The 16,259-nt window shown below is 42.8% G+C and overlaps 1 protein-coding gene across 1 annotated transcript; it reads left to right on the top strand.

Moving 5' to 3' along the window:
• The first annotated feature begins 6,563 nt into the window (after window positions 1–6,563).
• Window positions 6,564–16,232, top strand: LOC120688935. Its single transcript, XM_039971280.1, has 12 exons — window positions 6,564–6,806; window positions 8,714–8,825; window positions 8,932–9,026; window positions 9,146–9,260; window positions 9,392–9,516; window positions 10,373–10,443; window positions 10,531–10,585; window positions 10,680–10,688; window positions 12,588–13,448; window positions 14,549–15,399; window positions 15,650–15,737; window positions 15,832–16,232. Exons 1-10 carry the CDS (start codon window positions 6,789–6,791, stop codon window positions 15,323–15,325), a joined length of 2,238 nt encoding a protein of 745 aa, XP_039827214.1. The 5' UTR covers window positions 6,564–6,788; the 3' UTR covers window positions 15,326–15,399; window positions 15,650–15,737; window positions 15,832–16,232.
• The last annotated feature ends 27 nt before the right edge of the window (window positions 16,233–16,259 follow it).

Below are 16,259 nucleotides of genomic sequence, written 5' to 3'. Positions count from 1 at the left end.
AATTTCAGTATTCGAATTTCTGATGATTGAACTGGAAGTCTTTTGATTAATGGAGTATATAGGATATAAAATTAATAGACATATTAGCGTGTTCATTTTGTGGTTGTATCCCAGAAACGTAAGTAAATTTTGAATATCTTCGTAACAAATCATGGTCCAGAACGTGTTGCCAAGTTAGATTTAAATTGTAATAAAAGCAAACACATTCCGAAAATTATGAAATTTGTCGTGGTGTCATCATTTCATGTGTGGATACTGTGGTAAAAAATTGAAATGTTTTGCACAAGTTTCGTCGTACAGTAGTTATAAATCGAAACATCTCCAGCGAAGATCCGTAGAGTTGAGAAGTAGTCGTATAGGTTTATACTAAATGTTACGAACAAATTTATTATCAGTGATGGGAAATGATAGTCGACCAATGGTGCTCGCAAGCCTGGATTGAGGCCCACGAAGCTGCCCGGGAGCGGCGTTTGAGGATGCCAGGTGCACCGCACCATCAGGGCAACCGTCACCTCGGCGAGTTTTCGTCTAGATGGGTACGTGAATTTATTATTTTACTCTAGGGTTCGATTCTTCTAAATTTCTAATCACATTGATCTTTTTCGCAGTCGGCGTCACATGGTGGCCAGCCTTTATCCCAGCTCCAGACGTACGCTTTGGCCCACAAGGGGAGGGCGACGTCAGATGTCACCTTCAACCCGAAGGACCCGCCTGAAGCATACAGCAACCAGAGCGTCCACAGCCGCCTCAGTGACTACACATCGATGGCAAGGGAGGTCAATGGGCCGGATTTCGATCCGTACACGGCGCCTATTGATGCAGAAGTCGTCATGAGGGTGGGAGGAGGCAAGAAGCATGCCCGATACTACATAGCCGACAGCTCAATCAATCCGGCCACCACTCCCAGTCTATCGCAGATTCGAGCCAGAAACACCAGCTCCAGCCCGGCGATATGCTCCCGCCCAGACAATACAGATGTTCGGATGGCGGCACTCAAGGTTATTTCTGTTACATCTTGCGTTCCTTGATTTTTACGTAAGCATTATTTTGTATTGTAACACTGGAATCAAAATTTGCAGGCCCAGATGGAAGCAGATTTGAAAGCACGGCAGGAGGCCCAGGAGGCGAGGTGGCAGGCCGAGCATGACCACTTGCAGGCTTCGTTGGATGCGGCTCTTGGCTACATGCGAACTGTTGGCTCAGCGTTAGGTCTTTCGCCGCCAGCAATTATTCCGACTTCAGTGCCACCTATGCCAGTTCAGCTTACTCCGGTGAGAAACTTAACAATCAACGCTTTTTCATTTGTCATAGTGACTTAGCACATTGAATGACTTAGAATACAACCAACTACCACTCTGAACTTAGGATTATGCTCGCAATTTAATTTCTCATAGAATACATGCTCCAAAATGCAATATCTTCACTTATGTGCAGAATCAATCGGCGGCATCCAATGACGAGCCAGTCAATCCTGACATATCACCTCCACCGACGCAAGCATCGCCTCCCCCGATTACTCAGCCTCCGGTGTGGCCACTCCTCATTGGGTGGCTTACCTACAACAGTACGCGTAGCAGCACTCGTGGCCGCAAGTGCCGCCGCCGCCGCCGGCCCCTTGAGTAGTTCTTATTTGTGTCTCTATGCTACCTTTACTGTATTGATTTGTATGGACCAATTCACAAACTTGTGTGCACTATTGTGGTTGACTTATGGTTGTGGATGGACGATAGCAGACTTTATTTTTATTTGCGTGTTACTTGACTATATACATTGCCTGTAATACTGATTGTGCTATTTGAAATGACCACTTTGAAATACTGATTGTGCTATTTGAAATGACCACTTTGATATATATGTATTGCTAAAATAATTTGGGTACCATATACGTGATAAAACAAAAAAAAACAGAAAAAATTTCCAAACTTTGCCGTGTGCAAAGACCATAGCACACAACAAAGAAGGCATACCAGGCCGGCCTAGAAAAGGCATTTGCCGTGTGCAATAACCATGGCACACGGCAAAGGATGACTCTTTGCCGTGTGCTTTGGCCTCTGGCACACGGCAAAGGTTCTCTCTTTGCCGTGTGTCAACAGTCGTGACACACGGCAAAGTCCGTGCAACCGCCAGCCGCCGTCAGCTCTCTTTTTTTTGCCGAGCGTCGAGTTTTGCACACGGCAAAGGCTTTGCCGTGTGCCCGACGAAAAACCCACGGCAAAAAGTCCCTTTGCCGATGCTTGGTTGTCGTGTGCTACACACGGCAAATCCTTTGCCGTGTGCAAACCGGGCTTTGCCATGTGCAGGCACACGGCAAAGTTCCTGTCTCCCGTAGTGATGGAGGAAGCATCAAGTCTTAATTTCTTGTTAAAGAAAATGATACTGCTTCTCGTGCTGAAATCTTGTCAACATTTATGAAATTGAACAACATAGACATCATCACTAAACTGAAACTGTCCTCACAGCATGGAAGCACATGGCACTGTGTAGTTAAGTTGCTCGGCAATCCTCATTGGACGGCAAAGTTGAAATGGTAGCACAAATATTCCCGTTAGCTTGGATACAGAGCCCTAGCAAACAAAAGAGGTGATACTATGGCAGATAATTCAGAGGTGATGGCTTCTAAGTCATGGTCTATTCATAATCAAACAATACCATTTGCGTTTGATACAGGCTAATACCATTTACCATACTTTCTACTGATACTGTGCCAGATAATTTAGGGTGTGATAAAATTGTGTTCCTTCAGAGAAAATATGTTCCTTTTTGATAGATTGCACTAAAATTCAACCATGCCCTTGAATATATTATGTTGACATAACAATGTTGCTAGAAAATCACCATTAAACCTCCTAGTAATTTTGGAACAGTTATTACAGTTCAAAAATCAACAGTTAATGTTGCTAGAGGAGTGCAAAGATTTTTTTTCTCCTCCCGTTGCAACGCACGGGCATATTTGCTATTTCTAAAGCGAGTAATGTTTCCACCTAAATTTTTGGTTTGATCCGTCTCATATTATTGAGAGGCGGGGTTTAGTCCATCCCGTATGCAAATCGGACCAACCCCCTCCGTCCACGACTCGATCACATAGATCCTTATAAATTAACGCACGGACACCAATACGTATTTATACCAACTTTGTCTGTAGCAACACACGGGCATAATTGCCTAATATTTTTAATACTAGTATCTATATCTATACCTATATTTCTAAAGCAAGTAAGGTTTTCACTTAAATTTTTGGTTTGTTCCACCTAATATTTTGGTTTTGTTCGTCATGTGTCATTGATATGTGGGTCTTAGTCAATTCCGTATGCGAGTCGAACCAGCGCTCCGTCCATAACTTGATCACGTAGATCCCTACAAATTAACGAATGGACAACTATATGTATCTGATACTTATACCAACTCTGTCTGTAGCAACACACGGGCATAAATTGCCTAGTACTAATATATGAGATCTGTTCTGTTTACATCCCTATTGATAGTAGCTATTAATAATTGTCTCTTTTGGGTCCAAATAGGTGTAGATAATAGACTAGCTATTTGTTAACTAGACCTCAAGATAATGACTATCTCACTCTCTGGACCAAGTCAGGTAATAATTACTACCTCCGTCTCAAACTACATTTTATTTTGATTTTTCTAAATATATATTTTTTGCTATACACCTAGATGTACACTACGTCTAGATACACAACAAAAATTATGTATCTAAAAAAGCTACAACAAATTGTACCGGTGCAATTTCTACTGCAAGATTATGTGCTTGTGCAATCATGATTATGAAAATGTCAAATCAACTTATTATAGGGGTATTGTGGTAAATTTTCATGTTTCGTTGGTATCCTCTCCGGTCCTACAATTGCAAATTTTACAGGACGGAGGAAGTAACTACTATCAACTAATGGATCCAGACAGGATGTAACTACTATTCCGAGCAGGGTACCAGGGGTGATTTTGTACATGAGATCCATCAAAACTGCCCATTCTTGCATAACTAAGCAGCAACTTCCTTCTTGCAAACGAGCTTTCTAGAAGAACAGGAAAGTGCTTCCTCGAATATGTTCGCACGGGAGGGAACTATCTAGACTCATAACAAGTGCTGGACGGCCGATCGGCTTGCTAGGAGAGATTGCCACATCCGGAGCAATGTGCTTTGTGTGATCAAGAGGAGGAGACAATAGATCATCTGTTACTATCTTGTGTTTTTTAGCGCCAGACTTGATCTGCAAGTGCTTGTGCCACATATTGAGGATGTCTAATTTTGATGATTGGTGGCACAAGATGAGCAGCATGGTGAATGGTCAAGTTAAGCAAGGGCTCAATTCAATCATAATCTTAATGGCTTGGTTGCTCTGGAATCATTGAAATCGTTTTGTCTTTGATGGGTTTCAACCTAACCTGAATGGACTTCTGTCTGGTATTAGAGATGAGCTGCACATGTAGGATATGGCTGGGGCTAAAGGAATTACTTACCTGCTCGCCCTAATACCTACTGATTGTTAGGTGGAAGGAGGTTTTTGCCTGCTCAAGTTCTTTTCGGTCTTGTAAAAGGGTAATTAGTTATATTGTGTGAGCGATTTTTGTAAAGGTTTTTTCTCCTTAAAAAGACCTGTCTTCCGGATGCTTTACCCTTCTTTAGTCTTAATATATTGATACACAACTCTTCTGCGTGTTCGAGAAAAAAAAACTATCTAGTCTAGCCTTCAGTTAATCCCAAGATCCGAGGGAACGTATACGATGGAAACCATAACTTTGATGAAAACCCGTGCAAACCACGACAAAAAATTCATCTAAATTCATCAAAAAATCACACATGTGGATGATATGATATACACAATCTTGTAAAATATCTTGTCCAAACTCGACTCTGTTTGCGTGATATAAAAATAACAAAAACAAATTATCTGGACAGCTTTCTGGCTTGAAAATTGTTATTTTTGTATCTCACAAACGAAGTCGAGTTTGGACAAAATATTTTACAAGATTATGTATCATTATATCATCTATATGTGTGATTTTTTTGATAAACTTAGACAACCTTTTTATCATGATTTGCATGAGTTTTTTACGAATGTGTGGTTTCCACTAGATATGTTCCAAAGATCCGACACTAGCATTGTTTCCATAATAAAAAGCAAATTGAATCAAGAACAACTTGCCTAGTTGGCGAACCTGCAAGAAATTAAAGAAAACAAGACATAGGCAAGAGAAGAGGGGCGTCCAGGTTCAGTGCACCGACCGCGGAACCGGCACAAGTCAGACAAGGGCCCGTTTGGTTTGCAGCGTGTTAGTAAACAGTGACAGTTTGACCACTAATTACCGTATCAAATAAAAACACTTTACAAAATCAACTTCAGAACCCCGCGTTAGTGACCTTGAAGAATCTAATGAGGCCTTTGAAACGCGCGTTTAAAGGATGATTACTGTAGCATCACTATAACAAATCATCGATTAATTACCGTCATTAGATTCGTCGCGAAAAATTGCACCCATCCCTGAAAAGGTTTTGCAAATAGACTTCATTCAGTTCTTCATGCGGAAAAGATTCTCTTCTAACGCTAGGATTCTAGCGCCAAACCAAACAAGGCCAAGGAAATTGTGAAAACGGATGGGCAAAATGTACGCCCCGTCCGTATTTTCATTTTTTTTGGTCTATTTCTATATTTACGGACAAATACGAAAATGGGACGAGAAGCAGAAAGAAATATATTCCGTCCGTATTTGGGAGATTTTGTTTTAATCGGGATGATTCCGTATTAATTAATTTTAAAATCCAGAAAGATTTATTAGGCACACCATATATCTTCTCTTGTTCCACAACATCAATCGGTGCACTTCACGTTTAAATATAGGAAACATAAAGTCTTAATTATATTTTTTTGAAAAATAGCGTGCATAGAGGAGTTTATAGTGTTATATTCATATAAGGTGAACAGAGATTAAATAATAATGTATTACGGTAAATTTTTCAGTTCTCGTTTATTTTCGTAATCGGTATATTTCGTTTTCACTCCCGTTCTTAGTTACTCCGCTCTCATTTCTCATAATAAAATATGGATACGAAAACGGTTGAAGAATTTTTTCGTCCGTTCCGGTCCGTTCTCATCGCTGCAGACAAGGCCAAGAGGGGCGTCCAGGTTCAGTGCACCGAGCGCGGCGCGGATCTTTGCCTGGCGCGCGGACCGCGTGCATCGTGCCTCCCACGGTCCCACCAAGGCAAGACAGGGGCCCACTGGAGTGTGTTTATTACTTTACATTTTGCATTTTTATAAAAAAATCTTCAACATTTGAAATATTAAATATAAACTAATTACAAAATTAACTACAGATTTCGTCTGTAAACTATGAGACGAATCTAATGAACCTAATTAATTCATCATTAAAGCATATTTTACTGTAACAATTTAGTATCTAATCACGTTTTAATTAGACTCATTTCGTCTCGCGATTTATAATCTATTTATTTAATACGATTTATTTTTTAATTATATTTAATACACTATACAAGTGATTTACAGAAATTTTGCGTTTTGTCAGCATCTAAACACGGCCTAGCACCTCGGTTCTCTTCTCCCGTTCCGGTTCCGTCCGTCGCTTCGCTTCCATTCCAGTTCCACGGTGGCGGCGTGAGTTGAAACGGAACGCTCTGCTGCCGTCAGACGTCTACCCCAAGGGCCCAAGCCACCGTACAAAAAATCTCGCTGCGCTTCTACTCGAGGAAGTAGATTCGACGAGGAAACCCAAAGCGGGAGCGCGCGCGCATCAAGGAGTTCTTCTATCTACCCAGCATGGAGACCGAGTTCCAGGTATTCAGACGGCGCAATCCCTTCCCGTCCCCTTGTTCTTCGTCCCACGCGGTTACGGGAGGAGGATGGATGCTCAGTCTAATAATCTAGAAAGTTCGATTTCATTTTCCCTGTCCCGGTTGGATGTGTTCCGTATGTTTCGTTGTTCTGGCCGCGACAATCGGATGGAGGATCGCTTGTCTGCTGCGAAATGGTTTTCTTTTGTCTGATTTGATTTTCCTTGAGGGAGGCTCAGCGTACTCAAGCGAAGGACGAGACTTTCCAGGGACCCGGGCGACGAGGTTTGAAGAGAGATCCCTTCGATACATCTGGGGTGACGGCCGCCGGTAGGTTGTGTGATGCGAGTGGGAGGTTGCAATCTGTACGAGATCAACGGATTTGGTGGAGACCTTGCCGGGGTTAGTGTTCACTGTTCAGAAATAGCTCTCCATGTTGTGATGAACAGCAAATCGATGGGCTAGATGCTTCATCCTGTGGGAGTTCTAGGCTTCTAGCCCCAAGTAGAATTTTAAGGGGTTTGCAGTCAATTCGGTTGATTTCTGGTCAAGTGCTAGGTTATTCTTCTAGTTGTCTGAAACATCGAAACTGTGAATGGATTAGTCTTTGTTTATCAGAGAGATTTCTAACTATCACAATCGCTCGTGGGTTTGGTCTTTCTGTAGCTGTTTCGCTAGCATTTGTTTTGTCCACTGTGGCCTTAATGGTTGGAGGCTTCGAGGACTCCTCAAGAATGCTATCAATTGACCTCTTTGGTTTAGTCTTAAACAACTGATTAAGCGAACAGGAGGTTTTTTTTTTTCTTTTGTCTTACTACCCACCTGTTGTTATTCCTTCTGTTCTGCAGCCCTTAGGAGGGAAAAGAAGCCCGTGTGCCCATTTAACTGTTTAATGCAAAACTACATAGCCTGAAATCTTGGATTTCTTTCCAGACACAAATATGCAGGGCTAAGATAACTTACTATCTGTTATTCTGTCCCTCGGAAGAGAAAATTATCTGATGTCCATTTAAATCAGTGAACAGTTGTTGAAACTGTGTAAAGAAAGATCAGCAATGACAACTGGGAAGTCCTATAATATCCTTTTGAATTTATCTGAATACTAACAATAAAATTTGTATGTGCAGTTCCTTGTAAACTTACTGTAATTGACTGCAAGTCTGCACTCTGCAATATACTTATAATGGAAGGACCATCAGATTTAGTACATTTTAGAAAGCTGGCATTTTAGGTTCTTTCATTTTTATAAGTTGGAATGAAAAGGCTCTGCCTTTCTTTCTCCTAATGTACACCAAAAAGAGCTTATACAACTGCACACATACAGAAGACATTGGTTTAGAGATCTGTTACTTCACACCGCATTTTTTATTTTCCAAAGTAGATCAATTTAGATAATGCATATATATTACTATACTTCAAGCAAAATAGGAATTTGCAATACGGAGAAAACAGTTTCTGTTATACTGTTGCTCCTATGAAACCTGCTTTGGTATTCATCAATGGAAGGCATATTTTGGTAAGGAAAATGTCTTCCAAATTAAATTTCGACCATTACTTTCTCTTAAAAGATACTATGAATTGCTACAAAATTAACACCATATTGGAAGTACTTTGAATGCAGGTCAATTGGTGCAATTTTTATTCAGTAAACATGCATATGGTTTTACTAATTGTTGATCAAAATTTATAAAACTTTGGTTTCACCCTATTTAAGACACACCTTACATAGACAGGAGGGAGTATTTCGTTGCATTTTCAAAGATTATGCTGCTATGTGTTTATTAAATTAAAACTGTAACTACCCTTATATCATGTTACACATTCTTATCCCCTTTATTTATTATCTGTACTCATACTTGTCTTTGATAATTGCACTTGTAGTAGGTTTAATCCTTTTATTTCTTTCAATAGGATGGCAAGCAGGAGGTTATTGAAGCATGGTACATGGATGACAGTCAAGAAGACCAGAGACTTCCTCATCACCGTGAACCCAAAGAATTCATTCCTCTGGAGAAGCTTTCAGGTTTGCACATTTGTTGCTTGTGCTTGAACTCTAGTATACTGTACAAGTGGCAAACATTGAATTTCCTTTTTGTAGAAGCTAAAACATTTGCATGTTTTATATCTAGAACTAGGAATCGTCAGCTGGCGCCTAAACCCTGATAACTGGGAGAATGATGAGAACCTCAAGAAAATTCGTGAAGCCAGAGGTTACTCTTACATGGTCTGTTTGTACCCTTGGACCTGCAATTAAGATTCATTGTCTTATGTTTTAGCCTAGTACTATCTAGTGTTTAGTAAAGTGAAATATAAGGAAGGCATATATTGCTTTACTATTTGCAGGACATTTGTGATGTATGCCCGGAGAAGCTGCCAAATTATGAGACTAAGATTAAGAATTTCTTTGAAGAGCACCTGCATACTGATGAAGAAATACGCTATTGCCTTGAAGGGAGTGGTACGTATCTTGTTGTGTTTGTTTGTGTCACCATGTGAGCATTTAAGAAACCAGATATCTTCGGTACGTGCACAGAAATGAAAGGACATCCTTATCTATATAGTTACGTGTTGTATTCTTATGTTTTCTAGGATACTTTGATGTGAGGGATGAAAATGATCAGTGGATCCGTGTAGCAGTGAAGAAGGGAGGCATGATTGTTCTGCCTGCAGGGATGTATCACCGCTTCACATTGGACACTGACAACTACATCAAGGTAGTTCTGATGACACTTGTGTTAGTGCCCTGTTTTTGTTCACTTAACATCTTTAGTTGTGATTGGTGGGTGAGTCTCGGTCTGGTATGCAAGGGTGGCCAGGAGTCATGATGGAAGTGGTGTTGCTGGAGAACTGAGAAGTGATGCACAGGGATAGAACGTGGTCTGTGGGGAAGTGAAGGAGAAGACAGGAGTTTTTAGATAACTTGCTTGATTTATCTGGAGATAATTCTCTTTGAACAAATGATGATGCCCAACATATGAATCTAGGAATAACTGGTGTGGGTTTTAGTGTTTGATGCTAAATAAGATAATGGTCGAACTAGATAACTCAATGGTCTATGTCCTAGCAGCCACAGAAAGGGAGTGACGCAGGGTTCTTCGACTTAGGTTCCTATTAATGAGTTCAATAGTTCATATATGTTCCTGTCTTCCTGAGAAGTTACCATACCAAGTAGTTTGTGCATATTTGTGCTGTTGCTCAGTACAAGTGCATATCTTGGGACGAGTCGGTTAAGAGAGACCTTAAAGATTGGGATATCTCTGAGGAGATAGCTTTGGATAGGAGCGCTTGGAGACTAGCTATCAACGTGCCTGAACTGTGACCTTTGTGTCTTTTGGGTTTCATCTCTAGCCTACCCCAACTCGCTTGGGACAAAAGTCTATGTTGTTTTTGTTGTTGTTGTTGTTCAGTACAAGTGTTCACTATTTAGCTGAGTCTACAAACCTTTCGATGATCTTCTGTAAAATTTTGTAAGAGTTACAATATATTTCGCATGTTGGATGATTAGCTTCAGAATCCTGTTACCAGGAACCATGCTACTCTGTTCTGTTGATCACAAGCATGTTTTTGCAGGCAATGCGGCTCTTCGTTGGTGATCCTATTTGGACGCCGTACAACCGTCCCCATGATCATCTGCCAGAGAGGTAAATCCGAGTTTGATTATCATCATGGCTCTATCTCGGATCTTTCCCATTGACCTGTTCTTTATGGAGTCGTCGTAACAATTGCAGGAAGGAGTATCTGGACAAGCTTGTCAAGGCAGAAGGTGGAGATCAAGCTATTGAAGCTCGCTGAGGCCACTTTGAACCTACCTGTTGGGCTGTTCCGATGCGTACTATGTACAATCTGAATAAGATGTTGCATGTCCTTACTTATGTAGTGTGTTCTGGTCAGTTTTAAGTGAATCTGTGAACATGGTTCCTGTCAACTGTGTGTATCGGTTCAGCTGGCCTGACCCCTACATTATATTGCTGTCCATATCTTGAATAAATAGAAACGGGTGCCGCTATAGATGAAGGTGCGTGATGCTGGAAGATCAAAAGCTTCCTCTGGGAAATGCCTTCTGTTTGGATTGTGTAAACTTTTCCTCGTCCCTGTTAACTTCTGAAATTCCTGTGTTCTGATTTCGCTGAACCTGTATAATGTGAGAGTTGGTTTAGGTCTCGTTCGTTTCCGCTGGATTGGGCCGTTTCGGGGCTCATTCTAGGTGGATTGGTCTGGCCCGGTTCGAAGTTAGGTGCGAATTGGGATTGGGCGGTTCCGGGGCTCATTCTAGGTGGATCGGCCTGGGGCAGTGGGGCACACCTATCGCTTTTGTCTTATGTTTGGCTTGTTAGCTAACCAACAATACTGTTCTCTCGTACTAAATCAGCATCAGCCACCAGCTATCAGTCAGTAGTACTACTCTTTCATAAAAAATCAGCACCAGCCACAGCCAAACGAATACAGCAATATATGTCGGCAACGTGGTCAAACCCCGTCAATTTTTGTGCAGCCTACTTCCTGACCTGCTACAGCCATCAACTTCGAATCAATTCACTCGACCTTTGTCATGTTATTAGGTGTTTTGGACTCGCCCGCACAAAGATACGTGGCCAGTCTTAGTGGAAATATTATTGTCTATGTTATCAGTGCTATGGTGATAACACTTCTCTCATATTCATGACACTGATTCTTCTCTCTTTATAATAATTCTGCTATATTAATAAATTTAATGCTCATAAAATTTCTATTGAGATTGGCCTTATTACACAGTACAAACTTTCCCTCAAACTGTACTGTAGATTTGTTCAAGCAGACAATAAATTTGGTCAATGATAAGCTTCAGTACTAAGTACTCCTAATATATAATTTACAATATTTTTTTACTGCCACGCCCAAAAGCATTTGCTTCTTTACTACAGTGGCGAAAGCAACCACCGTCCACCGAGGCGTGACGGCGTGGGAATCAATCGGGGGTGTTGTTGGTGAAAAAATTTAGGTTTGGATACCATAGCACGTTTCGTTGTTACTTGACAATTAATGTCCAATCTAATTAACATTATTAGATTTATCTCGTAGAAATTAGTTAGACTGTGTAATTAATTATTTTTTAACTGTATTTAATGTTCTATGCATGTGTTCGAAAATTTGACGTGACGAATACTATAAAAAAATTTGCAAACTAAACGCTGCTCAAGTTTATTTGCGTCCCAAATGTCCCACTCCCTGCAAACCTGCAATAAATAAACACCGTGTTCGGCTGGTGGGTAGGCCTCCAGTGCTACAGTAATTCTCTCTCACACCACTCCAGCTCCAGCCACCAGCCAGGTAACAGTATTTTTCTCTCACACCACTCCAGCTCCAGCCTGCCGAACGCGGTGAAAAGAAATCGTAAGATCAGAAATATCTGCCGGGCCCTGGAGGAATCTTGGTGACTTGGGCCATCAGAATGTGCTCTTGGCCGTGTTTGGTTTTCCTTGCAAATTTTTTTTCGCAAAAAGACGAATGCATGTATGAAATATTAAACGAAATTTATTTGTGAAATTTTTTCACAGATGTGAGTAACTTTTCGAAATGAATCTATTGAGCTAAGTTTCACCATAATTGCTACAGTGATGCTACAGTAACCGAACCTAATCATCCTCTAATCATACGGTCAAAGACCTCGTTAGTTACAGTACGTGCTACATTACCATATTTGTGTACGTGGTTTTGCAATTAGACCTCATTTAATACCTCTAATTAATGATCAAAAGGCGAAAAGTTTTCATGAAAACTTTTTTACCGCTGACCAAACACGGCCAAGGGTCAGATCGTGCTGTGGTCTGGCCATTGGGCCCTCCGGTCACGCGCGACCCGCGTCCCCGTGCCGGCTCTCCTCGCCCGGTCGCCCCCCACGCCCACGGCCCCAACCGCCCCCGGCTGCCCCGCATCGTCTCCAGAAGCTTCCGAGCCCTCCGCGGCCGGGCGGTCGCCGGACGCGTGGTCTAGAACCTTCCACAAGGCTCGCGACGTGTCTCGACGCGCCCGTGCGGCGGGGATATTTAGTGGTCCGGCCACTGCCCGCCCGCCGCTCTTCTCCCGCGACCTTTTCACAGCGCAGAAATATCTCCTCTCCTCGCCTTCGCTTCCATTTCCACCCAGCAGCCACAGCAGCAAGTATCCCAACAGATTCCCTCCGCGATCCGCCACTTGTCCGGGCGATTCCAGCTCCCGATCGCGCGAATCGAGTTCGTTCTTGGCCGCAGGAGCCGGGTTCTGGCCGCAATCGGGTGGTTCGTTCTCGACCGGAGGGGAGGCAGCTCAATCGGGGGTTCTTGGTTTCCGCGGGCCGAGTCCTCGGGCGGCGGCTGCGGCCATGGAGCCGTCGGCGGCGGCCGCGGGCATTGTGAAGGAGGAGCTCCTGGAGCAGCAGCCGCTGCAGGACGGCGTGCGCGGCGGGGACGCGCCGCGCCCGATGGAGGGGCTGCACGAGGTCGGCCCCCCGCCGTTCCTGACCAAGACGTTCGACCTGGTGGAGGACCCGGCCACCGACGCGGTCGTCTCCTGGAGCCGCGCCGGCAACAGCTTCGTCGTCTGGGACCCGCACGTCTTCGCCGACGCGCTGCTCCCGCGCCTCTTCAAGCACAGCAACTTCTCCAGCTTCGTCCGACAGCTCAACACCTATGTGAGTCCGCAAAGCCCAAAGCCCCCTTTCTTTCCTCACTATGGAATGGTCGCTTCTTGTTCTTGCTCACGGCCTGCTAATGCTGATGTACTAGTTTGGTAATCTGCGTTTGATTGTCGGCATTTGTTGGTTGCAAACTATTTTCTAAACTTAGGTCGTCAGGTAGAGGCGTCTACATCCAAATTGTTTCTTTATCTTCCCGGAATGCTTGAGCTAGTGTTGCAATGTCAGCAGAATCTTCTTTAGGGGTTCTAAATCTAGAACGTTTCAGAGGAGCAATGAGCCAGTAATGCACGCAATTGGCGATGTTTACATAAACTTAGATAAAGCAAACGTCCTTTGAGTTACTTGCAAATCTTCCATTGTTCCCTCTACATTGTTATATAGAGAGTAGGGCGTTGAGCTAGGTGTTGATTTAGAAAGTGTTTCCGTGTTATGGAAAAGACTTTTTTCAGCATGTTTGATACTGATTTCTGATGACACCTACTACTGCATTGCTCGTGTGCAGTTTAGTTTTGAGGAGATCATATCATGATTCACGAGCCAACACAACCCATTGTTGATGATTTATACTAAATTTCTGAACAAAAATAAGATAGCCACCCGCAAAGATAAACTAAGATTTTGGGCGTATCCAACAGCATTTCGTGTTGTGTGGTATTCAGTACTAGTCGGGCTTCAGTGTTTTTACCCTGATGTTGACTGATGCATATGTGTGAATCAATATACTTCCTTGAATGTGTTTATGATTGAAACAATACATCCTCCAGTGAGCCTCATCTTAAGGTGAGGCAAGGAGAGGAGAGATAAACTCTCCCCAACAAAAGCATAATCCTGACTTGGTTTCTTGAACTTTCTTGTGTAGCTAAATGGAACAAGATACTGTGGATGAAGTACAAGAACCAGATTGTTTTGTTCTAGAAGACTCTACTGATCACCTTCAGATGCTATAGTATACTGCTGCTCATTGTCATTATTCCAGCTACCCTCATTGCAAATTATAGAAATCTATGAAATTTGCAGAAGAGTTTTTGCCAAGCTAACATATTGGCTAGTGACTGTGACCTGACGATGGTCATCTTGTTTGTTGCATTATGCAGGGCTTCAGAAAGGTCGATCCTGATAGATGGGAGTTTGCAAATGAAGGTTTCCTCAGGGGTCAAAGGCACCTACTGAAGACAATAAAGAGAAGGAAGCCACCATCAGCTGTGCCACAATCACATCAACAGCAGGCTTCCGCTTCTTGCCTGGAGGTTGGTGAGTTTGGATTTGAGGAAGAGATTGACAGGCTGAAGCGCGACAAGAACATCTTAATCACAGAAGTAGTAAAGCTAAGGCAGGAGCAGCAAAGTACTAAAGATCATGTGAGAGCCATGGAAGAGAGGCTACGCATGGCTGAGCAGAAGCAGGTACAGATGATGGGGTTCTTGGCAAGAGCAATGCGGAATCCAGAGTTCTTCCAGCAGTTGGTCCAGCAGCAAGATAAGAGGAAGGAACTTGAGGAAGCCATCTCAAAGAAAAGAAGGCGACCGATTGACAACACTCCGTTCTACAGCCCTGGGGAAACAAGTCAGAGCGAACAGCTTGATTCACAGTTCAAGTTTGATTCTGGCGTGCTTGATGGGCTCAGTGAACCTGGAATGCCTGAGCTGGAGAATTTAGCTGTGAACATTCAGGAGCTTGGAAAGGGTAGTACAGATGGTGCAAAAATGGATCAAGCTAATGGCCATTCAGAGCTGAATGATGACTTTTGGGCAGACCTATTGATCGAAGATTTTGGAGACAAGGCAGGGCAGTCAGAGTTGGAAGGAAGGCCTGAAGATGTGGAGGATCTTGCTCAACAACTGGGGTATCTGAGTTCTTCTAGCCCAAAGTAGAGTTGTGTTTGTAACAGTTCACCCGACAGTTGCTGGTGCTTTCCGTACTATTGCAGATCATCTTGAACAACCTGGTATATTTCGAATTCAATGACACAAACCTGTTAGAATGTATGATGGAGAGTAGTGACATTTTGTTATATTCATAAGTTAAGATTAGGGTAGTGACGCACCTTGCCGTCATGGCTGATGACAAATATTTCCCCTTTTAGCTGTTCCCATTTATGATTTTTGCAATTGCATCTTAGGATTAGGATTTTCCCCTTGCTCCTTGTCTTTCCTGCTTAATGCTGACGGAAGTATCCTTAATTGCTCCTTATTCAGTTAAACGGTGGAGATTTGTAGCTGTTCTGAGGGGTTCGTGTGGGAGGCCCAGACTGTGTGGACACCAGTATGCTGAAGGCTCCGTGCTAGTAATCAGAAGTCTGTTTTGAATAAGTATCTTAATGCTATCGCATTGTGACACTTCCATGTGTACTGATGTTTTTATTCTTTGATGGATGCAGGCGAGGGATACGTGAGGTGTTGGCTAACCTCTCCATGCTGACTGGCAAAGTGATCCTTACGAAGGTGACTGGCAAAGAGGTCCTATAGACACCAGACCAGATCGACAAGATATACAGCTGTTATCAGCCCTTATCCAGTAGCTCTTACATCCAGAAGCTGTTCTACTGTAAATGCTCGTGCTCGTGCCATTGGTAGACTTTCTTCAGGTTCTGCATTGGGTTGTAGCCTTTAGGTTGAGTACTTGAGTCACTCTGTGATTGGTGTAACCTGAAAACATCCTTAGCTTGCTGTTTAGCTATCAAGCGTGATGTTCTGTTCACTGTGCGTCAGGTTGCCAAATAGGATCAAATCTGAACGATTTAGCATATATTCTTCCTATTGCCATCATATTTTTTCTGGAGCCTTTCCTGGAATCCTGGGTACAGTC

This window comes from Panicum virgatum, chromosome 9N (genome assembly GCF_016808335.1).
Source record: "Panicum virgatum strain AP13 chromosome 9N, P.virgatum_v5, whole genome shotgun sequence".
In the NCBI taxonomy this organism is placed as follows: domain Eukaryota; kingdom Viridiplantae; phylum Streptophyta; class Magnoliopsida; order Poales; family Poaceae; genus Panicum; species Panicum virgatum.
The sequence above is the reverse complement of the archived record's forward strand: the minus strand, read 5'-3'. Positions and strand labels throughout refer to the sequence as shown.

What these genes read in the sequence shown, in the direction of transcription:
- LOC120688935 (XM_039971280.1), top strand. An exon ending in CTATTGCCTTGAAGGGAGTG is followed by an intron (nt 9,261 to 9,391) that starts GTACGTATCTTG and finishes TATGTTTTCTAG; the next exon opens with GATACTTTGATGTGAGGGAT. An exon ending in ACACTGACAACTACATCAAG is followed by an intron (nt 9,517 to 10,372) that starts GTAGTTCTGATG and finishes ATGTTTTTGCAG; the next exon opens with GCAATGCGGCTCTTCGTTGG.